Here is a 26,617-nt window from a genome sequence, read left to right as displayed (position 1 = left end):
AACATGCATACATAAATTTAAATTTGAAAAGGCGATTTTATGGAGGGAAGACAATAGCAACTGGAAAGGAGACAATGAAGTTAGAATTCCCACTGGAAGTGGTATTTGAACTGAGCTTTAAAGAAAGATAGGAATCTCTGAGGTAGATCTGAGGAGGGGTGTTTTCGAGGCATAAAAGACAACTGATAAGAAGGTAAGATGTTGGGAGATAGAATGTAGAGAAGTGAAAAAGAAAGTAGTCTAGTTTGCTTGGAATGTAGAGTGCTTTTAGGAAAGTAATGTACAATAAACCTGGAAAGATAAGAAGACTGTGAAAGGCTTTGAAGCCAAACAGAAATTTTATCCTAGAGGCAAAAGAGAACCAGAGTTTCTTTGAGAGAGGGTGACTTGAGATGCTTATTCTGTTAAAAATTTAAAGTAGATATATTTAATGTCAGGGGTCATGATAGCAGTTTTCAAAAATCTGAAGGTCTAGGAAAGGGATTGTTTGGTCTGCTTGGTCCTAAAATCCAAACAGTAGCAATGGGGTAGAAGTTTCTGAGTGGCAGATTCAGGTTTAGTGTGTGAAAACCTTCCATAACAATTAGAGCTCCCCCAAAGTTGAAAGGGCTGCTTCTGAAAGAAGTCCTGTAGTCCTCTAAACTGAAAGTCTTTAAGCAAATGCTGGCCTACCTTTTGTCGAGGATGCAGAAGGAATTCTTGTACAATGTTTCTAAGTTTCTTCCAACTGTCAAGTTCTAAATCTTGTGTAGGGCAGTCTGAAGGAAGTGAGCGGGGTGGAGGGTGGGGATGAGAACGAAGAAATGACCCAAAAAAATTGGCTGTTGGAAACTCAATCTTGAGGAGTTCTGAGTCGATCTAGTCAGTGGTGTTGGGGGCAATGTGCCACGGCGGGGCAAGCCTCTTCAAGGTCAAAGGAGGCAATTAGCCCGATGACCCTGGCAATGTAAGCCCCCACACACTTTTTCGGGCTAGCCCAACCGTGGCACATCCTCTACCCTGAGAACTTTAAGAGAGGCCCATGATACTAACTTGGATAAAATGTTACCACTTGAAAATTTTATGATGATTCGATGGAAGAGAAAGCGTGCTAGATGGCTTTCTGTGTTTGCTAAATTCAAATCCCAACTCTGTCCACTTTTAAGACGGTGGTCAAGACCTTTAAATCTCTTTGGGCCTCAGTTTCCCAATCTGTAAAATATGGGGCTCGGAGGTCTCTTCCACATTTAGATTCATATACTTTTGGATTCATTACAAGGTATGGGAGTTTCAGTATTTTGGGGCAGTTGCCGCCTCAGTTTCCCCATTTTGGCCGCACCGTGAGCAAGGTTTTGCACGGTCTCCGGCCCAAGCGGGGCCCCACTAGTTTTCTTCGGTCCAGATCCCTGCGTCTGGCCGTCCGACGTCGGAAAGGATCGCGGAACGACCGCCCTCAATCAAGAGAAGACGGAGTCGGCCCCGCCCCATGCACCAGGCCCCAGAGTTCTCCCGGCTTCCGCAGTCCAAGGGCTAGTCACGTGCTAGATCGTCACATGATCCGCTCTCTGTCAGTTTGAGACTGCAACAGCCGGTTCCCTCTTGGTTACGCGTCGGCCTAAGATTGTACTGGGCCAGGGACTTTTCCTGTCTCCTTTGCTCCAGGGCAAAGCTTACACTCACGCCCCCAGACCTCGGCCTACCGCACGGCCAGGACCCGGTAAGAGACGTAGACCCCAGTTCGGGACCAGAACGGAGGCTGGGGCGGCCTGGGGCGGGGGTGGAGGAGAAGGCGCCTGGATTCAGTCTGTTAATCCTGCGTACCCCTTCTGCAGGATCCCCTTTTGGGATTAGGCGGCTGTGGCTTGGACGCTGCGTAGCTTCGTTCCCTTTTTCTGAGGTGTATGTAGGTGAAAGTGATGAAGAGGGGGGCTGGGGAGCAGCAGACTAGCGTTTCCAGACTTAGCTCTCCGTTCTTCGCCTTCCTCCTCCTCTCCCCCGCCCCACTTTCCCCGGGTCGTCTTTGTAACCTACTGGCCTTTTTTCGAGATTGAAAGTGTGGGCTCCTTGTTGCTGGGTGATGAGGGATCGGGGAGGAGGGCTCCCCTCTTAGAGGGTCTGAAAGGATCTTCGTTGTCTTGGAGGTGGCCGCTTTCCCAAAGCTGCGACGCATTTTCTTCATTCACAACCCCCCACCTATTTTGGGTCCTAGAACGTGAGGACTGGCTCGATTTGGGAGGGACTCCACTGATAAGAGAATAGTCCTATTCTTTCACTGACAATAGGAAAAACTGATTGGGCCTGGGCCAGTTGATTGCTGAGATCACCTGCTTCTTTTTTTCTGGTCTGTCCTGTCCTGTCCTGTCCTTGTCACAACTATTTGTTTAGACAGCAAATCCTCAGATGATATTGGCATTAAAACTGAAGGTCTGGTTTTATAGAAAATGGCATGTGAATCTGCCTTTTTGTGGCCATATTTACATATTGGAAATATATTTTATAATTTAAATAGCAACATGCTAGGTTAGTATTTGATTAGTAATCTTTATGCAGACATGAAGAGAAAGTCTTAATATATTAAGACTTTACACGTCCTTGATCATTATGGAGTTTCAGTGCTGTTTAAACTTGGACATTAATTGTTGTTTGTATCACAATCATGAAGAACTGCTATGTTTGTGAAATAACAGAAAAATTCATACCTTCTGAGAGAATAACTTACACATGCCCCAAAATATCATTTTAACTCATAAGTATCATTTTTTTTTAGATCAGGAGTATTTTAAAAAGTTAAATTTTTTTTTTGCCATGTCATTCCTTTAACATTTCCTTTTAATGAATTGACTATATGTGTGGCTTTATCTGAACCATAGAGATTTTACACGTTTATATTCTCCCAGGAGAATATAGAGGAGTTGATCCTGTTTGTATAAATTTGAAGCATTTTCTCATATTTTGTATTTTAATCAAATAATTTCTGATGTTATTTTAAATTTTCTCTAGCATGATGTTACCCTTACATTAATGCAAATATTTTAAGGTTTTCTTTTCTAGAAAAGTAAAAGTTCAAGATGAAAATGTCACTCTTAGGCCACAATCTAGAGTTGGATACTTGGAATCTTAGAAGGGTCCCAGGGCAATTATCTACTCTGCCTCTGCCCATTTTATGTTACTGTATAAAGCTATCCAGACCACAGAGTGGGAGATTTATGTCTAAGTAATTAAAATTTGGGAAGAGTAATGTAACTTTTTTGTTTTATTTTTGGTGTTTTTTTTCTTTATACCTCACTTAATGATTATTGAAGATCTGACTCATTAATTATTGAAGATCTATTAAAAAAATTCAAGACCACAAATTTAGATGACCAAAATGGATATTCGAGGTGCTGTGGATGCTGCTGTCCCAACAAACATCATTGCTGCAAAGGCTGCAGAAGTTCGGGCCAACAAAGTAAACTGGCAGTCTTATCTTCAGTAAGTATAGATTTATGTTGAATCATGGGTAGTCAGCTGCTTCCCATTCAATTGGGGAGGTTTTTGGGGGTTATATTAACTGTGGTAGATCCTAGAAAAACATTTATAATCTCAGTAGGTGGAAAAACTTGCTATTTAAAATAAATGACTGTCTTTTTCATATATTAAGATTGAGTTTTACTACTATTCGTTTATCTGCATATGATTTTTTTCTTGAGACTTGGTTTTATCAAAAAAGTTATTGTGTGTTGGTGGATATTTATGATAGTACATATGATATAGATCCTCTTTTGTTCAGATATGTATTTGATAATATGTATGTGCATATATTCACCTCCCCCACACATTGTTGAATAAGGAAACTCCAGCTACTAATTTTAATTTATTTACTAAGACAGTTCTTTTAATCACTCCTTCTGTGTTTATGTATGCCACTCTAACAATTTGTAGGTAGTGAAATATTGGGGGTCTAGTTATGTATCCTGATTTCTCTAGTCTGGAATCAGTTTAGGCCAGAGAGGACAAGGAGCCTGTTTATAATACCTCAGGGTCTGTTTATATTTTAAACAGTGCCATTGGTATTCATTATGAAACAAACTGATAGGATCTGATATTTAGTGATGGTGCCTGAAGAACTTTTAAGATTGGCGAACTTTTTATAATGCTCCATTTCTTTTACAAAGTTACTGAAAATGTTCCATTTTCCACTTCCTATATACTTACATAGTCTTCTTTTCTCCTTCACTGTACTTCATATGTCCTCCATAAAAAACCATTTTAATTACTATGGGGAATGTTAAGAGGAAGTAGATTCCTGTGCTTAAGCAACTTGTGATGTAATTGGGGAATTAAGATATACAAATGAAAACTCAAGTTTTAATTCCATATTGCCAGCTGTTTTCTGAATAGCTCCATCTGGAAGTCCCACTGATATCCCAAATCCAGTTAAATTGACCATCCTATAGAATTTTGTTCTTCCCTATTTTCCCTATTTCTATAAATAGAACCTTCTTCCTAATCACTGACTTTCAAAACATTAATCCAGTTTCTCCTCTTATTTCTAGTATATTCATATCTCTCAGGCTTTTGTTACCTCTCTGTTGGGCTTTTGCAGTAATCTCTTAACTAATCATTCAAACTCTTTCATCCATAATCTTCCCCATGCAAACTGTTTTTGGAGCCCAAATTTGCCTCTTTGCAACTTATATTGTTGCTCTTCTGGGGCCAAGCAAAACAAATCCCCTTTCTATATGATAGCCCTTTAAACCAGGGGTCCCCAAACTATGGCCCACAGGCCACATGTGGCCCCCTGAGGCCATTTATCTGGCCACTACCTCACTTCTGGAAGGGGCACCTCTTTCACTGGTCCTTAGTGAGAGAAGCATTGTATGTGGCAGCGTCAATAAAGTGCAGCATCGCTCATGTACAGTACTACTTCTAGTGACATAATCCTTTGTATGGCGCCTTGTTCTGAGAGAAACTGAACGAGAAGAAGGCTCCGTGCAAAGGATTATGTGAGTGCACAGTGGAAGATGTCAGTATGGTGAGTGGCGATCTGGGGAAGGGGATTCCATACTATGTATACTGCTGCCCGGTAGAGTGGTGGTGGTAATGGGCCTGTGCAAGGTATGCCAGGCCCATCACAGCCAGCACTGCAACCTCCGATATCCCAGACTGTGGTATACAGATTTGTTCATAGTTTTATTTAATAGTCTGGCCCTCCAACAGTCTTGAGGGACAGTGAACTGGCCCCCTGTGTAAAAAGTTTGGGGACCCCAGTAAACATTTGAAAATAATACTCTGTCCCTTTCACAAAGTCTTTTCTTCTTTAGTCTAAAATTTCAACCAGTTTCTATATGCTTTGAACTCAGGGCATTTTACTTCTCCGGTCACTTTTTTTTCTGAACTCTCATTAGTGTGGCATGATGATCTGAGAACATTTCTAAGGATATGATCTGTTCAATACAGGGTATAACAAGATTGCTGTTTTTTTTTCTGTGTCTGATACTTTGTGACTCCATAAACTAAGCTATCCAAGGGGTTTTCTTGGCAAAAATACTGGAATGATTTGTAATTTCCTTCTCCAGTAGATTAAAACAAATAGGGAACAAGGGACTTGATGGTCACACAGCTATTTAAGTATCTGAAGCTGGATTTGAAATTAGGTCTTTCTGACTCCAGGCCTAGTGCTCTATCCATTTGAACCACCTTGCTGTCTCCATGGACATTGTTACATGGTTGGAATTTACTTCTGTCTCATTTTAATAGGTTGTAGTTGTTGATTAGTCATTTCTGACTCTTTGTGATGACCCCCATTTGGGATTTTCTTGTCAAAGATACTGCAGTGGTTTGCCATTTCCTTCTCCAGCTCATTTTACAGATGAGGAAATCATGACAAATAGGGTTAAGTGACTTATCTAGAGTCACAAATGTAATGTGTCTGAGACTGGATGTGAATTCAGGATTTTTGACCCAAGGATTGGCACTCTAAGCATTCTGCCAACTATTTGCCCATTTGTTGTTATTCAGTTGTGTTTGACTTTGTGACCCCATTTGGAGTTTTTTTTTTGGCAAAGGTTTGCCATTTCCTTTCCTAGCTCATTTTACAGAAGAGGGAAAGGCAACAGGGTCAAGTGACTTGCCCAGAGTCAGACAGCTATTATGTGTCTGAGGTCAGATTTGAATTCAGAAAATGGAGACTTCATGACTTCAGACCTGGCACTCTATCCTAAAAAGGAGCTACCTAACAAGATTATCCCTTTCATAATTCTTTTTTTTTTTTTTTAAATTAAAACCCTTACCTTCCATCTTGGAATCAGTACTATGTATTGGTTTTAAGGCAGAAGAGTGGTAAGGGCAAGGCAATGGGGGTCAAGTGACTTGCCCAGGGTCACACAGCTGGGAAGTATCTGAGGCCAGATTTGAACCTAGGACCTCTCATCTTTAGGCCTGGCTTTCTATCCACTGAGCTACCCAGCTGTCCCCCATAATTCTTGACAATAAGGTTATACTAACTTTCTTTTAATTACTAACTCTTGATTTTGACTCATGAAACTTATAATCTACTAAAATTCATCGACCTTTTTCAGATAGGCTTTTATAAATTATCCTTTATTAACCTTACCTGTGAAGTTGGTTTTTTTTGAAGTGAAGTACAAGACTTTACATTTACTTCTTTAAAGTTTCTCCTTAATAGATTCTTGACCCAGCATTCTAACTTGTCATTATTTTTTTGGATCCTGAAATATCCAGCTTGACAGGTATATCGCCTAAATTTATTAGCTGCAAATTTGGTAAACATTTTCATTTATATCTTCAGCATTTTAAAATCAATGTCTTAGCTGTAGCACAAATCCCTGGGGCATTTCACTGAAGACCTTCATCCAGGTTAATGACAACTCTTTGGATCTGGCCATTCAATCAATTTGAATCTACCCAACTGTATTATTTATTGTGGTTCACTTAGCATGAGAGACCTTGTCATGCTTTGCCAAAATCTAGTTACAATCACTATATATTATATTACCTTGCTCATTTAGTAACCAAAAGAAATGGATTTAGTCTTGCAGGACTTATTCTTGATAAAATTGTACAGGGTCTTTTTGTGACCATTGATTGCTTTTTCTAGATATTAAGAGTCATTCCTCTAAATAATCAATTTCAGACAAAATAATAGAATTGAAATCCAGCTTACTAGTCTTTAGTTTGAAGATTCTATTCTTTTTTTGAGTCAGTAAAACATTTTTCTTTATCCAGTCCTATAATACCTCCTCTCTGGTTAGCCAAGATTTTTCCAAAATCACTGACAGTAGCTTCTGCCAGTTCATTTAGTACTTTTAAGTTCTTCTAGGACTGATGACTTCAACTTATCAAGGATAGCCATCTTACCTACTTCCTTATCTTGAATATATTAATTCTCTCTTGGCCACTTTATTTTGTTCTTTGTACCCTACAGATTATTCTCCCTGGTGGAGTAAAGTAAAATGAGAATTTATCACCTCTTTCTTCTTTCCATTATCTATTGTTCTTATGTCATCCACTGCTAGCACTTTTCTTTTCTATCTTTTTTTTTTTGATACTACACTCTCCTCTAATACTTCCATATACCTAAGGGATATGCTATCTTTCTGACATAGGTACTCTCTGTGGGTGAGGATTGCAACCCATTTGTATCTTCTCTTAGTTTTCAGATCTTGTTCATGTCCTGTAAATACTTCCCAGTGGGTCTACTTCTTGCCCTTGAGACTTCCTTGACATTTTGAGTATGTGAACAGAAAATGCAGTTTGTTTTTCACTTTTATATCCTTGTCTGATGATATCTTTTACATTTACATTCCATTTTGCCCAATGTGTACCTATTGATGACCCTTTGGATGACCTGCAGCTTTATTCAGAGACTGTGGTATTCCATAGCTTGTAGCTATTTGACTTTACTGAAATATTATTGGTGTTAAAAAGATGGACTTTTGTTTTGGAGAAAAGTGCTATGCTGTTTCCCAAAGGCAGTACATCTTATTCTACTCTTTCCATTTGTTTCTGGGTTCAGTTAATTTTCCATGTATTGAGTCTACCCAAGAGGCACATATTGATGAACTTTTTTTCTGTGGATTGTCTGTCCAATTGTATATCAAGGTTTGGATGGTAGATGTTGTTTATCCACATTGTTTTCCCATCTGGAGAGTAAGACCAATAGGATACTCTTCAATACAGTCAATACAAAGTCATCCAAACAGAATCATCTGGACCTCTTAAACATCTATTTGAGAATTCTCTCTGATACATACTCTGTCCTAAATACTTCATGACAATGGTAAATACTTTTGGCAAGTATACACCTCTCCAGTTTATGTCTTTATGTCTTACTTTGTAGTCATAATCTTTATATTAAAATAAATTTATCTTGATTGCATCTTCCAAGGATGTTTAAGATTTTACTATATGTTCGAAAGAGGCCCTTTATGCCAGTGTTGTGCACCATCATGATATATCTTTTAAAATTTTTATTTTGTTTTCATTAGTTAATTAGTAATCACCACTGCCACCACCAAGCAAATGCATAAAAATATTATGTACAAAACTTCAAAATCCATATTATTTATAATTTCTTTGAAAATATATAAATTATATATGTAGTTTAATATAAACATTTGCTTTTGAATCCCCTTTGGATTTGTTTTACTTAGATTCTTTTTTCCCTTGATTTTGTGGCTATTTTTGAATATGTAATCATGATGTGCATTCTTTTTTTCCCTCTTTTTATCTCTTCATATATTTCCCTTATTTTCTTCCTATTTCTAATATTTGTCATTTCTAAAAACATAAAACATTCCATTACAAATATCACAATCTAGTCAGCCATTTCTCCATTCATTGCATTTGTGTTATTTTCAGTTATTTTGTCATAACAAAGCTTTCATGAATATTTTCATACATACACAGCTTTTTGGCTTCTCAATAATGCCCTTGGGGCCTAACCTTAGTAATGTGATCTCTAGATAAATAAGCACGAATCACCTTATAGCACTTAATATATTTCTGTCTTCAGTCAAATTGGATTACTTGCTCTTCCCTATGCCCTTTGCTTTTCTTGTCTTTGTTCATGCTATTCCTACTGCCTGGAATGTCCTTTACTTACTCCCAATTCTACTTATATAATTTTAAATTATCCTTCAAAGCCCTATTCAAGAATCTTTTATTTTATGAAGTCTTCCCTGATTATCTTCAAACAGAACTAATTTTTTCTTCTGAATTGCCTGTTTGGGTCAGTTTCTATACTTTTCACTCTACGTTTCTATTTCCTTTTCCTGGAATGATTGAGGATCACTGAAACTGGAAATTAAAGCCTTGGGATTTAGGTGAGATGAGTGGAACAGGTGACTGTTGTATATAGTTATGGATAATAGGAAGAGGGAAGGGCAGAGCCTGTAGACTAGTCATATCTTGCTTGCTTCCATGTATCTTTTTTCTTCTTCCTTTGAAATAGTCTTAGTATTTATTGGTGTTAGGGAGAAGAAACAATATTGGAAGTTGTCATAAAATATATAGTGAGCATTTATAACATAGATTGTGTTTGTGTGTTTTTCTTAGTTCTTTAATGAGATCTAATTTAGACCATTAAAATTTTTCTGTGATATACCTCTTCATATGTGGATAATTCTGTCAGAACAACTGAGATTTTAGAATCAAATTTTTGGAGTTTATGAGTGCAATTGCATGTTAATTGAACAAATTGGAGAGAATTATTAGATGTAAGCAAGGAGAGTATGTTAGGGGCATGTTTATAATGAAGAAAATGAATTTTTGTAAGTTGATATAAAATTAGTTTTCTATGTTAATTAAAAAATCAAGGAAGTTTCAAATCATGTCATTTGCCTTCTTAAGTTTCTGTTAGCAGGCTCTTTCTTAATTTTGGAATGAACCGTGAAGTTGGCATAGGGGGTATGTTTTGGCCTATTGTGTTCTCATCTTCCTTCAGAATTTCCATGAAAGCCCAGTGGAGGTGCTACCTTCTACACAAGATTCTTACTTCCTGCCACTATCTGCCCCCAATGCTCCTTTTCTTCTCCTATTGAAATTAATTTGCATTACTTTTGCATTTATGTATCAGTGCACATGTTCTATTTTCTAGAACAAACATTGAAGGCAGAGACTTTATATCCTTAGAGACAGGAGGCCAGATTTTGTAGTAAATAGTGTTGGTTTGATGCTGCCTAAGGCACTTCCTACTTCTCCAAGTTTTTCTTAGCCTCAGTTTCCTTATCCATAAAATGAAAATAATGAAAACACTGTAAAGATTAAAATTTAGGGGAGATGGGGAGACTGAGGCAGGTAGAAATTAGTTTCTCTCTGCAAGGAGTATTATATTTTTTAGAGGTTTATTAAAGGTTAAAGATTAAAGAATATACAAGTAAGAAACATGTGCCTAGGCCAGAGGCCTAGACAAAATAACCTCACATCACGCAAGAGACCGCCTGCTCCAGAACGGAAGTCCAAAAAGAGCCAAGAGAGAGCCCCCTCAAAAGCCTTTGAATCAGCTTAAATACCTTCTCGATCTCGGCCCAGGTGAGATTACAAGGCATTCTGGGGAAGTGGAGCAAAGGCTTGTGGGGATTGTAGTCCTGTATTCGAGTCTATTTTTTACAACACCTACTTCATAGGATTGTTGTGTGGCTTAAATGAGATAACAAATGTATTTTATAAACTTTTAGGCACTAAAAATGATAGCTATTATTACTATTAGTGCCTAGTACAGCCCCTTATACATAGTAGATACTTACTAAGTGTTAAATGGAATTGACTTTCTCAGTGAAAATTAGGAAACAGCTTTTACCAGTTTTAGATTCAGCATGACCACATGGGTTACTTGCTTACTAGCTTGCTAAATTGTTGAACTTTAAAAAAAAAATAATGTTGCTTTGGAGCAGATATCATTAAACCAGAGGTATCACTGTTAAGGCATGTGTTATGGCATCTTATAGCTATTTTAATACTTCAAAGATCTAGATATCATCAGCTCTTACTATGTACACATAATGCAACTTCTTTAATGACGTTGGATTATTCTCAGCCTGGGTTCCCAGGAAACCTCAGCAGAATCTTGCTCACTAGAGGATCTCTAGACTGGAGGCCAATAACTTTAGTGACTGGCTGGCTGAAAATAAAATAAAAATTTTATTCCAAATCTAACTAGGGAAGTCCATTTGCTGGGAAGGAGATTCCTGAATAGTTAGTACTTCAAGTCTAACTTTTATCTTGATTCCTAGCCCCCTCTGCAAAACAAGCAGCATTGTTTGGCAGTTTAGGTCAAATTAATAATAGCGTCAAAGTAGAGGGAAGAGAAGAGTGCCTTGCAGCTGGGAATATATTTTATCAGGCAGGAAAGCAGTTTCTGTCCCAGGGAAGGAAAGAGGAGGTGACTACAGATAAAATTGTTATGATCTATTAAGACAGAAGCCTGTTTGATTCAAGGTGATAGGGGTGAGCTAGTCTTGCCTGAGGATACCAGATGGAATTTACAACAGAGTAGAGTCGTCTATTATTAAATAGTGGCCTGGTGTAACTTTTTCTCCCTCAGTGGTTTGTTGCCTTGAGTTGCTTCGAACCCTCACAGTTAGCTGCCAGGTGGTTGATTTTGTGGTTTTTGGTGGACAAATATGCTTTGTCATTGAGCCCTTATTGAAGCCTTGCCAGCTTGGGGTAGGATCTGGTGAGATGTAAGCTTGCTCTCAGAGCCTCCATACTTTAACCCCTCCTGGTTTTGCTTCTGACTTTTCTGAACTTTTCTCTCCTTCTTTAACTGTTATCGCAGCCTGGAACTTCTCTTAGCTGCTGGAACATCCACAGTTGACTTTATGGCCTTGTCCCTCAGAATGTCTCTCCACCAGGCACATATGCGCGTGCGCGCGCGCGCGCACACACACACACACACACACACACACACACACACACACACACACACACACACACACACACAGGTTTTAGTGGAGATACTTTATCAAGAAATGTAGCCAAACTCATTCACTTGGGATTATTTACCTTTTTTTTCCATGACTAATTTTAATAGAATATAGGGCATATCTTGCTTTAAGAAAATTTGATATATAAATATTGAAATTTAAAAAGCAACAAGTTAGGAAATGATTATATCATATAAGGATTCATAGTATGGTTATTTAAAATATGAAATGCCTTTAGTTCATTTGGAATGATTATTCTATTAACAGAAATTTGATTTTCATGACATATTTCATGAATATATGAATTATTCATTATATAAATGAGGGTTACTATTTAAAACACTTAGATTCTGGGGCCCTGAATTCTTTTATTGGCATAAATTATTATTGCTCAGAGAAAATATGCTAACATACCTCTTTTTGGCAAAGTAGATTTTATATTTATAAAAATGGCAGGATCTCTGATGAAGAGAACTTATTTTATTTTATTATTTTTTTAAACCCTTATCTTCCGTCTTGGAATCAATACTGTGTATTGGAGTAGAAGGGCTAGGCAATAGGGGTCAAGTGACTTGCCCAGGGTCTCACATCTGGGAAATGTCCGAGACTAGATTTGAACCCAGGATCTCCCGTCTCTAGACCTGACTCTCAATCCCCTGAGCTACCCAGCTGCTGCAGAATTTATTTTTAAGTTGCTTTAATTTTAGATTCGGTTAATGCTACACATATGGCATGGTGAGAGAAAATTTAAACTTTTCTAAACTTAGGTAGACTATTCCTTGGATTAAAAAAAAATTCCTTCAGTCTATTAGTAACCCTCTATGAGAAGTCTTCCTAACTTGGTAAGAATTGTTAGAGCTATTCCACTGGCATAGCCTTCAAGAGGACAGGATCACTTTCATGCAGATATCAGGCCTAGAGTAGGATTTTACTGGAGGTGAATTGAAATATTGAAATATAAAATGCCCTCTTAGCCTCTTGGATTTATAAAAATTTTATTTAAAAGTTTTAAAAAATTGATCAATTGTATTTTGATATCCTCTGAAACCCCCATCAAATGAAATACTTTCCTTTGCTCTTTTAAAAGACATGACAGTTCTTAACAATATTTATATAGGTCATCTTAGGTTTTATGTGGTACTAACTAGGAGAAAAGTTATAAACTAATTTCTTTGTCTTCATTCATAGAATTGTAGACTATGTAGACTCTTGGAACTGTAATAAACTTAAGAATTAATTGAGAAGATTGTAATGATAGAATCCCAAACCTTTCCCCTTATCCTATTTTATAGATAAGGAAATTGTTGCCCAGGTAGGTAAAATTGCGGATCAGTAGGGCAACTAAAACTTAAGTTTCTTGACTTTGATCATAATGCTGTTATTCTTTGACATTCCTGAAACAGAATATCTTAAGATATTTAAATTTGTTTTTCCTTTGAATCTATTACTGTTATAGAGAGTTTTGTTAGAATGGTTTTCTGATGCTGAAAAATTGAACAGATTTTTTTTAAAAGATCATGGTATATGCTGGGGAGTATGTGTATTTGTGTGAATGAATGAATGAATATGTATGTATAGATATATTCCATTTGAAAAGCATTTCAGTTTTGAATATTGGTTGTTGAGATCTTTCTAATGTGATATTTCCAATTATATAACAGGATACTGTATGTCTGCATGCATGTGTGTATGTACATGTTGCTAGCATGCTGTATATTCATCTTGAAAAACACTTCGACTCTTAATACTAGGCATTGATATTTCTAATGTGAAATTTCCAGTTATAATGTTTGTCCTAAATAATTAGCCCAAGAACAAATAAAAGATCTGAAATTACATAGTAGGAGTATTAGACTGAAGAGAATTAAATTGCTCCCTGTTATTTTATATATTTTTCATAATAAGAGAAAAGTAGCTTCAGATAGTCTAAAGAACATGTGTAAAACCTCACCTATGACACTTAATTACCTTGGACAAATTACTTAATCCCTTCTCTTCACTTTCCTAATCTCTGAAATGAGGGGATAGTCAGCTAGGGTGACTGTGTATTTAAAAATACTGGACCTTGAGTCCAGAAAACCTGACTTTAAATGCTACCTCAGACACTTATTGACTGTGAGACTCAGTAAAAGTTATTTAACTTTTGCCATTCTCTTTCCTCATTTGTAAACTGTTGATAAAAAATGTTTTTTTGTGAAGATAAAAGGAGCTAATATTTCTGTTTTGCAAACACTAACATGCTATATAAATTATTACTGTTACTGTTTTTGTTATGATGATGATAATGCCTCTGAGGATGTTCTAGTTCTAGTTCTAGCTCTATGATCCTAGGCTTGGTTTCATGGAAAATATTTTCTAACTTTCGTAAACTTTACAGTGATATGGACTAGGATCACATACTGAAAAAGGGAGTCAGTAGTATAGAAGTGAATGTTTTAGTACCTCTTTTTGAATCTTCTCTTATAGATAGAATGGAACTATTTTTGTATTACTTTGATTGCTCTTGGAAGAATACCTTAAAGTTAGTGATATTTCTTTTGGGGGGCAAGGGGGAGATAAATCTGAGTAATCCCTGCCTATCTGTATTTAAAGATTTAGTATTGTTATTTAACCCCGGATGATATATAGCATATTTAGGTCCTAATGTTTTGAGTAGACAAACCAAACAGTCTGAAGGAGTTCTGTTTTTAGAGACAAGGAGGTTACCTAGGAGGATGTTGCAGTAGGATGTGATAAGAGCACAACATAGTGGTGGCTTTGTGAATGGAAAGAGATGGGAAAGATCTTAGAGCCTTTTGTAGGATATTTAGTGACACAGCTCAGTAAAGGGAGCAGTAATGAGTTTAATTTTGGACTTCTGGAATTTGCAGTGCTAGTAAGATATTTGAGGTAGATATTTAGAAGTAAACATTGAATCAAAGGGAGAGGAATTTGAAATTGCGCGTGCACACACACACACACACACACACACACAGGATGACTTGTCAGCATTTCATTTTCTGTGTGAGATATTGTGAAGAAAAGAACAAGGATTGTATCCTGAGGGAGAACCAAGAGAAGAAAGAAGAATATATGAAGGAAACATAGGAGTAAAGCATGAGTTTCAGAATATTTATGAAGCAAACTTCTTCTAGTGGTAGAAAATGGTTGAGATTAAGGAATTGATAAAGATGTACTCTTTGGAGAAGAATAGGGATATATAGTTAGATTAGAGGGAAGAATAAAAAGATTGAAATGGATTGAATGACGATAAAAGTACCACAGAGCATTCCTTTATTGCCTTAGTGAAATAGGAAATAAAATATAGGAGATACATATATTGAGAGTGAGGTAATGTGCTTTGGGGCAGGATATGGGTCTTTACTTTCAGCATTTAATTTTTGATGCTTTTTGTATACAACATTCTACATCTTACTTCCTTGGCTTTTTACCAAGAAGAAGAAAGTTTCTTTTGTTGCCTCGTCTTGTGCTGTCATTGATAATGAAATTACATTTTATCTGAGTAAGTTGCCTTTTAGTGCTATTTTAATTTCTACTTTTTAAGATAAGGAGCATTAGAAGAGAGAGAAGAAAAACTAATGATTTCTAGATGATTTTTTGGAAGCCAACTTTAGTGTAAACAGACTAACTTTTATTTAATACAACAAATCTTATCTTTGCTTGGTAGGGGACAGATGATTTCAGGTGAAGATTGTGAATTTATCCAAAGGTTTGAGATGAAAAGAAGTCCAGAAGAGATGCAAGAAATGCTTCAAACTGAAGGCAGCCAGGTAATTTATTTTGAAACTTTTTCATCTTTTAAAGTGTTTAATTTTTCACAAAATCTAGATGTCTGAATTCATATAACTATGTAATATGCATGTTATAGTTTACAATAAACATGTGCTGTGTAATGTTTGGATCTGGCTACTTGAAAGAACTTTTTCTTTTAAAAGATAATAAAATATTCAATTTTAAATAATTTTATCTTTATTAAGGGTATATGACAAATGAAGAGGAATCCCATGTATCATATTCTGTGGAATAGATTTAATTGCAGTTTTTCATTTTATTGAATTTTGGTATTCATTTTTTGATATCATTTTTAATGTTCTCTATAAAAATTTCAGCTTCCACAAAGTTCTCATTGGATTTTAGGGTACATTACATACTAGTTTAAATTTGCAGTAGAAGGAATATGAAAAGATGATGAAAGTTTTTTCTTGTTGACAGTCATTTTTTTGTGACTTTGATGCTTTTTTGTCAAGAAACTATCGGCTTATTTTTATGATTATTACTTTTGTGCGAAATGATTTGATGTGAATGTTTCTTACAGCTATCACCTTTGTGATCTTTTCAATGAGAACATCTCAGTGGTCTAGCAAGTACCAGTTTGTTACATATAGTGCTAAAAGTTAACTAGCTAGTTATCTAAGAAAGGGTCCTGAATGGCCTAAAGAAGAAAATTACTTGAATAGCTGCTTGTTTACATATTAATAATTAAGATTTTGGTATTAAAATCCTAAATGTTTTGAATATTTGAAATAGTGTTTTTTGGGGGGCCAGAATGCTAATCTTTTGATAAAACATTTTTACTAGCTGGTTCTCAGCTTTCAGTGAAATTTGAGCATGACCCTCAGGGCTATTGTTTGCTTCCCTTTTGGGTTTAGTAAAGATTAAGATTACAAACCTTAAAGTAAAGATTAGAAGATATATAATTAGGTTCAACCAGTTTGTCATAAACTAGGGGTTAGAGTGAAGCTACCCATGCTATTTTCCTGTATGTAATTTGTAGTTTTATAATATGAGAGAATTTAAAATTACATTTTCTTATTTTGGTCATCATTTCTTATAGCTAAAAGATTTTTGTATCTTCATATAAAAGAGTTATACCTATATGACACAGTAAACTTCTTGAGCATAGAATTTTTTTTTAAACCCCTACCTTCCATTTTAGAATCACTACTGCATATTGGTTCTAAGGCAGAAGAGCAGTAAGGGAAAGACAATGGGGGTTAAGTGACTTTTCCAGGGTCACACAGTTAGTAAGTGTCTGAGAACAGATTTGAACATAAGATCTTCCATCTCTAGGCCTGGCTCTCAATCTAGTGAGCCACCCAGCTGCTCCTCAGACTAGGATATGTCTTATTTAACTTTTGGTTTCCCATAGCATCTAGTACATACACTGTATATAATAGACATTTTGTCAGTGTTATGCATGGATAACTGAAAATTTCTCTTATAAAGGCAATTATTTTTTTTGTTATAAATAGTTAATTGTGTACTTGCTTTATCCCCACTGTTTTTATAAACTTTTTTTTAGATTATGGTATTTAATATGAATTTGAATGTATTTTTATTTTCTAGTGTGCCAAAACATTTATAAACTTAATGACTCACATCTCCAAAGAACAGACAGTTCAATACATACTAACCCTGGTTGATGATATGCTTCAGGTAGGTTACTACTCTATTAAGTATATATTCTAGCTTTACTTCTATAAAATTGGATGCTTCACTTATAGCTAGTGATAGTAAAATTTTCCCAATTCTGTATCTAGCTTTTGAGGATTATAATTTAGTAATTGTAAGCATGTATATAGGCTGTGCTTGTTTTTCAGGATGATTTAACATGCAAAATTTTATTAGCTATAGTTCTTAGATAGCCTTTATTGAATACATACTATATGCATATAATTTTACTAGCAACTTTTCTGTTAAAATTGACTGATTGCCCCTCTAGACAGAACAAGGTGTCTTCTGTGTTTCTGCTCTAGCTTCCTACCCAAGAATACAACTCACTAAAACTTCTTGTGTTTAGAGAGAGTTGAAGAAAAGTGATACAGTGATGTGTGTTTATAGACATCTCTTGAGGATGTGAATATCTATAGACTGACATTTGACTTGTGATTTTATGGACATCTACCTACCATTGATTTACAGTAGACTGCTCTCTGATCCATAGATTCAGAGAATTAGGATAAATGAAGTTTTTCCATCATAACCAGACTTTCCAAGCCTCAAATTTGAAGACTTAGCTAATAGCTAAGTATGCCTTATTTTCTTAAACAAGAGAGATCAGACATTTAGATCTCTTAACTTCCAAAGTATTGGCTGTAAACTAGACTACTGCCTGTGAGGTAAGTGGATCAGTTACTTTAGAGCTGTTGGAAGATGAGGATGAATGATGGGGAAAAGCTTTTTGAGAAAACTTGAGTCCAAGTTAAATCTTGAGAGGTTGAAAACCTCATTTGGAATTTAACGATTTCCACCAATTGAATATTCACTATGTTTGCTATGCTTCATGTAACTACTCTCTTGTATCCTTTTTTTGTTTAAAATTACTTTTTTATGTCATTAGGTAATGGTAAATGGTTCTCTTTTAATAAACATCTCAATTCAATCTAGGGCTTAAATTCTAGGGATTCCAAAGGCAGGCAGCAATGGCTTTTTCATGTTTTTTTCATGTCTATCATCTAACTTTTTGTTTGAAACTTCAAGTTTTTCCTGGTCTTGAACATATTATGAGATTATAGGATACACATTAGGTCTACCATAATCGTAACTTAACTTGTTTCTCTACCTCCATGGTTAGAGTCATTTTACTTCTCTGCATGTTAATTTTGTCAACTGTAAAATGGAGTTAGTAATACCACCTACTCTTTCCTCATTGAGTTGTTATGAGACTCCATTATAATAATGTGATAATAATCTTTAAAGTACTTCTTAACTATGAGAGTGCTGTATAAATGTCCATCATTGTTAGTTTTATTATCCTCCAGTGCTTTAGCCAAATGGAAATAGGAGTTTGTGGGTTCCCTGATTAGGATTCTCCTTTCCTCTCCTTTTTTTTTTCTCTTGTCATGCCATTCTTTCTGCTTGACAGACTTCCAATATATCTGCCTAAAACAACTACTTCAGTGAAGTTCTATCCATTTTGTAAAGATAGGAATAGGGACTATTTCATTGATATAGGTAACTCTGGGGGGTGGGGTGGGGGGGAGGAAATTCTACCAGTGCATATCTTCTAGAACACTGAGAGATTAAATGATTAGCTGTTTATACTAGAGACAGTATAGGTCAGAGGTGGGACTTGAACCTGATTACTAGCTCTTTGGCACTTTGTGGTTCCCTCACTTTTCTTTTTTAAAGAGATAAAGATCCAGGGCAAATGATTAAATGATCAGTCAATCAGTAATCAATAAACATTGTGCCTATTTCATGCCAGGCACTGTGCTAAATGCTAGGTAGTTTTATTAGAAAAAAAAAATTTTTTTAAGGATCACACCAAATGCTGCCTCTTCAGTGAAGACTTTCTTACTACTCCAGTTACAACCACCTTAACCATTAGGGCATTTAAGACATATTAGTGTGTCTCCCCTATGACCACATACATATGCTTACTATATTTAAACAAAAGTCAAGGTATTATTTAAGCCAAATCACAAACATGTTTTCATTACTTCTTTTATAATTAACGAATGATAATGAAATTATGAATGTAGGTAATGAAAGTAAGGCTTGTAAACTTGAAGGAATGATGTGAGCATATATGGAAGCTGGGAATGAGTTTGGCTTTTGCAGGGAAACAGAAGATGATTAGCTTTACTGGAATCACAGGTTCATGTTGGAGGGTAGTAGGCAACAAAATAGATTAAATCATATGATATATGTCAGATTATGGTTTGTTTTGAAATAATAAATTTCAAATTAATGAGAAAGGCATTAGGAATTTATTGCAAATTCTTCAGTAGAGGTATGGAATGGCAAAGTGATAGGTTAGTAAAATAAATTCAAAACTTTATCTTTTATAATGCTTTATGAAACATGCATGGTGCTTAATTCTTGTAATTATAAAATGGGAACAGAATTAACTTTCTTAGTATTCTCAGGTTAAGGATAAAAAATGTTCTGAAGTGTCTTGTAACTGAATAAAACCTATTAGAAGTTCTTTTATATGTCTCAATAGTTGGGATAAGTATTCCACAAGATAAGGAGATAAAAGTCTTTATCAAACAGTAGGTAATTGTTAAAATCTAGAATAAAATAAAAAAACAAACATGAACAAATTAGAAATTTCTTTGATCTGAAGATTGGAAAAAATATTTAACAGTGTTTTAGTGCATTACTATTTGCTTGTTTAATAATCAAAAGAATATTCATTTCTAATAATTTCTTTGTATAAAATTTAACATGAAAATGACATTTTTGAAAACATTTGTTTCTTCAGGAAAATCACCAACGTGTTAGCATTTTCTTTGATTATGCTAAACGTAGTAAGACTACAGCATGGTCCTACTTTCTGCCAATGTTGAATCGCCAGGATCTTTTCACTGTCCACATGGTAAGGATTCAGTTGATCAAATTCCCATTGTAGAGAATCTATGACTATGGATGTTTGTGTATGGCAAACTTTTTCCATTTTCATGGGAGTAACTATAGCTGTGCTATTGAAATCTAAGTTCTGTTAATTTAAAAGTCAATGGATGGGTAGTAACTGAAAAATACCTTTTTTTTGCAAAGCAGTAAAAAACAATGGATAGGAAAAGACTGTACAAAGCCAAGGGGAGACCCAATTTAAGCTTCATCACCCAAAGGGCATATGTAATTGAAAATAATTGAGAACAAAAGCAAATGAACTGGAAACAATTTGATTATATTTCTATTGTAATCTATTTTTAATATTTTTGGCACAATTATCCCACCACAATAGTACTCTTACCTCCACAAAGGCAATGGCAATGACATTTAGGAGCTCTTGAGTTCATACTCAGAGTTGCTGAGCCTGATCAATTATTACAGATTATTACAGAACATTCTGGAATCTATATAGTTTTAAAGGTACTTAGGGGTCAATATTCAAGCTATCCCCAGGGGAGATTTTAAAAGAATGGAAAAAATCACAGCTGATATTATTACCAAAAAACCCAACCAAACAAAAAACTGAGAAGGCATTATTGGCTAATTGTTAATATTGTTTTTTTCTCAGCTCTACCAAATATTTGAAAACAGTCTTTGCACTTATCAAGGGTATCCTGTATGAAAAGGAAATGGACAAATTTTTGTAGGTTATTTTCTCTATCAGCTTGCATTCATTGACAAACTGAAGTGACCAAGTTTGTAAAGAATATGAGATATCCTACTAGACATATTTGTTGATTACAAAAACAGCCTTTGTCTTTGTTGAATAAAATGTGGCCTCAGGTGTTTTTCTTCAGTAAGATGTCTTCTATGCACATGTTAAGATCATACAAGACTCTATAATAAACTAAAGAAAATAATTGTTGAGTTATCTTTAGCAACACTGTACTTCGTGTTACTTCAACAGATCTGTGATTCACCATTACAGACCCTTTTGAATAGTACTAGCTTGTGTGTGCCTTCTCATCCTTTGGATGTGTGTATGTATATATATATGTGTGTATATACATATATATACAATTGTGTATTGTGGTCTTCTGGTGATTTTTATATGATTGTAACCATAGACTACCACAAAAAAAATAAAAATTGTAATAGATCCAAAGGGCAATGGAAAGAAATATGCCAAAATCAAATAGTTTTATTATAATTTGATTCAATAAACATTTAAACTCTTCATAAGGGATAAATCCAATGTAATGAAGACCCATACCTGGTCTTTTAAAATTCTGTGGATACCATAGCAGCCTTTGGGCTGCTTATCAGCTTTATCTGTTCATATGTTTTCTGGATAATGTCTTTTAGTCTATTTTCATGCAAATTAATGTATAGTGACTCACATTTAGAATGTCATAAGATCTTAGATATGAAAAGAATATTAGAGTCCAGATAGCCGAACTCCTTCATTTTATAGATAAAGAAATATGAGGAACACAGTGAGAAACTTACTCTAAGACATTGTAAGCATTCAATAATTTCATAAAAGATAAGAAGGTAAGAGTTAAAAAAAATTTTTTTTATGATGTCTTTCCTTTCTCTCTTTCCAAGACGTCTATCATATGTAACAAATAGAATTTTAAAGACCAAAAAAAGGCAATGAATCAAGGTCATAGGATAGGATGTTGGAACTCCAAATAATATTGGGAATCATAGATTTAAGGATACTTGATATGCTTTATGAATCAAATGTCCTTGGTGATTCTTTAATTCATTATAACTCAAGCATTTCTTCTTTGGTTTTAGGCAGCAAGAATTATTGCCAAATTGGCAGTATGGGGAAAAGAATTGATGGAAGGCAGTGACTTAAATTATTATTTCAACTGGATAAAAACTCAGCTGAGTTCACAGGTAAAAAATTTCAATTGCAATCTTTAAAGGAATATTTAATTCATATCATGATGCTAAAGTCTTAATAGTTATGGTAGTGAATTGGAATCTGCTCTCTAGTAGGAGTATATACTTCTTTAGGTTAAACCTGGCTTCTCTGCTCTTCTCTCCTACTCTCTTTCTTCCTTTCTCCTCCATATGCACCCCATGGTAAAAGTCTGTTTCTCTCTAACTCCCTTTCACTGCATTTTTCTATTAGCTAGCATCTTGTTTGTATTTAATTTTCTGTTGGTGATTTTCTACTTTCACTGCATTTTTCTGATGTTGAATATTTAGACCAAAAGTTGTTGGTGAGAAACTCTATCATTGGACTTGCACTGTTGATTTCAAGCCTATTCATTCCCACTCTTTCTTGAGACAAAAAAAAATAGCTTAGTGGTCTGTTGGGTAGCTTTTCTGTATATTGTTTTATTGTGCTCAGAGTGGGGTTGAAAGCCAAGGAATAGACAGGGGCTCTTTGGATGGTAGTGTAATAGGGTATTTTGGGAGATGGAATTAGATGGGATAAGTATGAACTTTGGGCCAGTAACAGGTTTCTACACTGTGGGTGGAAGGGCCAAACAGTCAGCCTGGACCAGGCAGACCATAGTCTGGGAAGGGTACACAGATAACAAAGTCTCAGTAAAAATGGGAGTATAGTTTATTTTAAAGGGAGAGGTTAAGAGGGTAAGGGGAAATCCCTAACAATAATTTTACTGACTAAGTAACCCAACAGCTAATGCCTTCTTGCAAAGGATCTTCAGAGAATTTTTTCCTACTCTATCTCCCTGTCCTGCTATCCTGTAAAACCCAGTCCCTGTCTATTTATCCTGCATTAAAATCCTCTCTTGGTTGTTATTAGAAATACTAGTCAATAACAGATCAGGGAGGGATTCAGGAAAGGGTCCAGACTGTTAAGGGTAAAATTAGGGGGTTATGACTGAATATATTATATTAGTGATCGCCAGGGATTTAAATTCAATCTCAGTGAAATACTCAAGTCACTATGGGATTTTATGGTGGTTTATTTACAATAGAAGAAAGAAAGTAAGTAGAAGGAGAAGAGGGAAAGGGTAGGGTAGAAGATCTGTCCCGGTCTGGCCTAAGCCAAGGGGAGTTCAGAGGCCTCAGCCAAGGGACCTTCTCAGAAGATTGATAAATCTAGTTCGACTTCTAGCCTCGAGGCCTCCTCCAAGATGAGGGGCCTCTTCGGAGGATAGTGCCTTCAGAAGATCAAGGAAAAGGGTAGTCAGCCTTCTCACTCACCAAGGTCCTTCAGGGAAACCACCTCACCTAAACCACACTACAGAGTTCCACCCAGTGATGGACTTGGACCTTTGCTTACTGACAACTTGAGGTTTACACAGGACAGAAACAGCTTCTTGAGATCTTTTTTTCAGGACACACAGCACAAGAACAGCAACACAGACAGCAATAAAGGATAGGGTCAAACCAGCTCAGGACTCAGCATCCAGCCCTTCCAAGTACAAATCCAGAGAGAGCCAGACAGCCTCTGAGTTTTCAGCTTAACCCCGTCAGCATTCTAGAATCTTTTCCTGCTGGTCTCCTGCCTCTGTGTTCTGCAAACCTAAACTTATCTCTTCCTTATAACAGTAGTTAAATCTCTTTGTATGTAAGAATGCTGCTTCCCTCATAGACTCCAGGTGGGGTGGTGGTGAAGAGGAGACAAGAATGATTTCCAGACAATGAAATGAAGAGTGGGATTTTTGGAAGAGGATGCTGGATAGGAATGATAGAAGAGAGTGGGTAGGGTTAAACATATCATTGACATGAAGGTGGTTCATCTAGTGATGGAGAAGTATCAGAGGAGATACTGCCATGAAAAGGGTAATGGGAAGTGGGAATTCACTAGAAGCATTTTTGTTTTTGAGGCATAGGAAAGGGGCAGAAACTGATGATATGCTCTACTTATGGTACTGACTTTCAAAATAAATGTATGTTTGAGTAAGCTTTCTGAAAGATGTACATGTATGAGTGCGAATGCAGTGCTTGAATGGGTTTTGGTTTCAGGCATGTGAAATGAAATCTTTTATACATATATATATATATATATTTTAAATCCTTACCTTCCATCTTGGAATCAGTACTGGGTATTAGGTCTAAGACAGAAGAGTGGTAAGGGCTAGGCAATGGAGGTTAAGTGACTTGCCCAGGGTCACACAGCTAGGAAGTATTTGAGGCCAGATTTGAACCCAGGACCTCCTGTCTCTGAGCCTGGCTCTCAAACCATTGAACAACCCCCAGCTGCCCCCCCCCCCCAATCTAATATTTTCCTTACATTTTATTTTCTATGGCTGATTCTTGTTACTTTAAAAAAATTTCCAAATATATGAGTTATGAAAATTGGGATAGTCATGCATGTCTAAAAAAATAGTTTGGGAGATGTTTAGTAATATAAAATACTCTGCTTGAGCAGTAGTTTAATTGAAGTAAGAGCCCACTACTTCTATTTTAAAATGCTTTTTTGGGCTTGGTTTTGAAAATAATTACATCTTCAAAGAACTAGTCAATTCCAAATCAATCAGATTTCTTCATAGAGCTTTCAAAACAAGGTACTTAGAAGCTGAAAACTATAGAAGTTTGAAAATGGGATTTTGTTTTTAAATACATCATCCCCCTCAATATTAATGTGCTTCATTAACCAAAATAGCATTTTAGATTTCTTCTTACTCTTACTACTACTCTTACTATTTGAAATGTTTCTTTAAACAACTATCACTAATTTTAGAATTCTAGTATAACAACATTAACATTTCAGTCAGCCTTTGTGTAGTAACTTGATTCATTTTCTGCTTTTTTGAAGTATACATTGATAGTAAAGAAGCATCACTGTAATTTGCAATCAGTATTTTGGGTGATTTTATTTCATTTTTTGTTTAGTTTTAAATTTTTTGGACATAAACTTTATGGTGGCTCACAATTAAGAAAACAGGCATTTATTGCAAAAGCCTTTGTTTAGTTATTAATTCTGAGTCTACAAAGGATTTCCTTAGAATTGAACTTCATGTTAGAGAAGTCATCATCTTAAAAGGGGACATGTCTGTCAAAGGTTAGAGACTGTGCTTCTTTTTCCTTTTTTCTTCCATTCTTTTCATTTACTCCTACTTCTTGACTTTTCAATATACCTGGGTTCTGTGGTGCTTTTTAAAACCATTGGCATATTTCTGCTTCCCTCTTGAGAACTTTGTATTGCTGATATTAATTATTAGAGTTATTCTATTGTACCTATGGTAGGATTGACTTTATAATCTCTTTAAGATTATCACTATGATTATTTTCAGTTGTATTAATGTTTTTTCTCCCAAGTACCACATGATAGTATTTCTGGAAAACATCTTTTAAATATTTTGAATGACTTATTTTCTCCTCATAGACGCCAGAATGCACTATTTCGTTTGAAAGAGATTCTTTAAATTCAAAGTAATTGCAAGGTTGCATCTTGGGCACACTAGTTGTTTAGTGGCAGCAGTCAACAACATTTATTAGGTTTCTAGTTCTAGCATTATGAACAAATGAAAAATAAACCTGATTTATTTCCTTAAGGAAGTTCAAATACACTTTTTGTATATTCATTTTTTGTTACCCTACCTTAATTGTTTTCTGCTAGATACTGTTCTAAAATTTTGATTGGATATTAGTTGTTAGTACTACTATTAGTATTGCTGCTGTTAGTTCTAGGCCATAGATGCAAATCTCAGGTAATTTGTATCCTCAAGTCTGTTGCTCAGAAAGAATTACAAAGTCTTGAATACTTCTTGAAATATGACTCAAAGTATACATCCTATTGAGAGAAACATAATTTGATGACTTAGTTTTTTCCCCTATATTATCTTTAGTGACAATGCTTTTCTCTACTTAACATGGTTCATTTATAATAAGGATACACATATTTGCAAGTGCTCTATTATTTAAAGAAAAAATGTACCCTCCAGAATATTTTTCACATTATACTCATGACAACATTACCTTCTCATATAATTTACTAAATAGAATTAGATAAAAGTTAAATTTTCTCTGTTCCCTTTCCTAAATTGATGTTAGGATAAAATTAAAGAAAAAACTAAGTAATAAGTTATTTATTTTGCAATAGAAACTGTTGGGTAGCAGTATTGCTCTTGACGCAGGAACAACAGGCGGTGCAAATGAGGTAAGTATTGTCTTAATACACTGACTTAACGTATTATACTTGTTAATAATAGATGCTTGAAACTTTTTCAAAATATTTGTTAGTCCTAGTATATTATAATGTGTCATGACATTTAAATCTGTTTATTATCCACTTTAGATTTTGTCTGTGAATCAAACTCTTTTGTAATTCGTTTTCATAGTTCTTTCTTCTTGGTCTGTTGTATAGGCCTGTTCTATTCCACATTATGAAAATCAAAGGTAGTCTGAATATTGGCATGGTTTTGCTGAATGGGAAG

General features: G+C 35.4%; 1 protein-coding gene across 6 annotated transcripts in view; it reads left to right on the top strand.

Moving 5' to 3' along the window:
• Positions 1-1,422: 1,422 nt before the first annotated feature.
• The window catches only part of ATP6V1H (ATPase H+ transporting V1 subunit H), an 87,254-nt gene continuing 62,059 nt past the window's right edge, over positions 1,423-26,617 (top strand). For 4 of the 6 annotated variants that reach the window (XR_464424.2, XR_008917716.1, XM_007487126.3 and 1 more), the window contains exons 1-7: positions 1,485-1,696; positions 3,282-3,450; positions 15,574-15,676; positions 17,253-17,342; positions 20,116-20,229; positions 22,050-22,154; positions 26,284-26,340. Coding sequence is in view for 4 of the 6 variants with exons in the window: in XM_007487126.3 (XP_007487188.1) it covers positions 3,338-3,450; positions 15,574-15,676; positions 17,253-17,342; positions 20,116-20,229; positions 22,050-22,154; positions 26,284-26,340 (582 nt within the window). In the remaining 2 variants the exon portion in view is untranslated. Of the gene's footprint in view, positions 1,697-3,281; positions 3,451-15,573; positions 15,677-17,252; positions 17,343-20,115; positions 20,230-22,049; positions 22,155-26,283; positions 26,341-26,617 lie in introns of all 6 variants that reach the window. The other 2 variants (XM_056823918.1, XM_016431525.2) reach the window with 2 other exon arrangements.

Source organism: Monodelphis domestica, chromosome 3, assembly GCF_027887165.1.
Source record: "Monodelphis domestica isolate mMonDom1 chromosome 3, mMonDom1.pri, whole genome shotgun sequence".
NCBI classification, from domain to species: domain Eukaryota; kingdom Metazoa; phylum Chordata; class Mammalia; order Didelphimorphia; family Didelphidae; genus Monodelphis; species Monodelphis domestica.
Note: the sequence above shows the minus strand (reverse complement) of the source record. Positions and strands in the feature narration are given on the sequence as shown.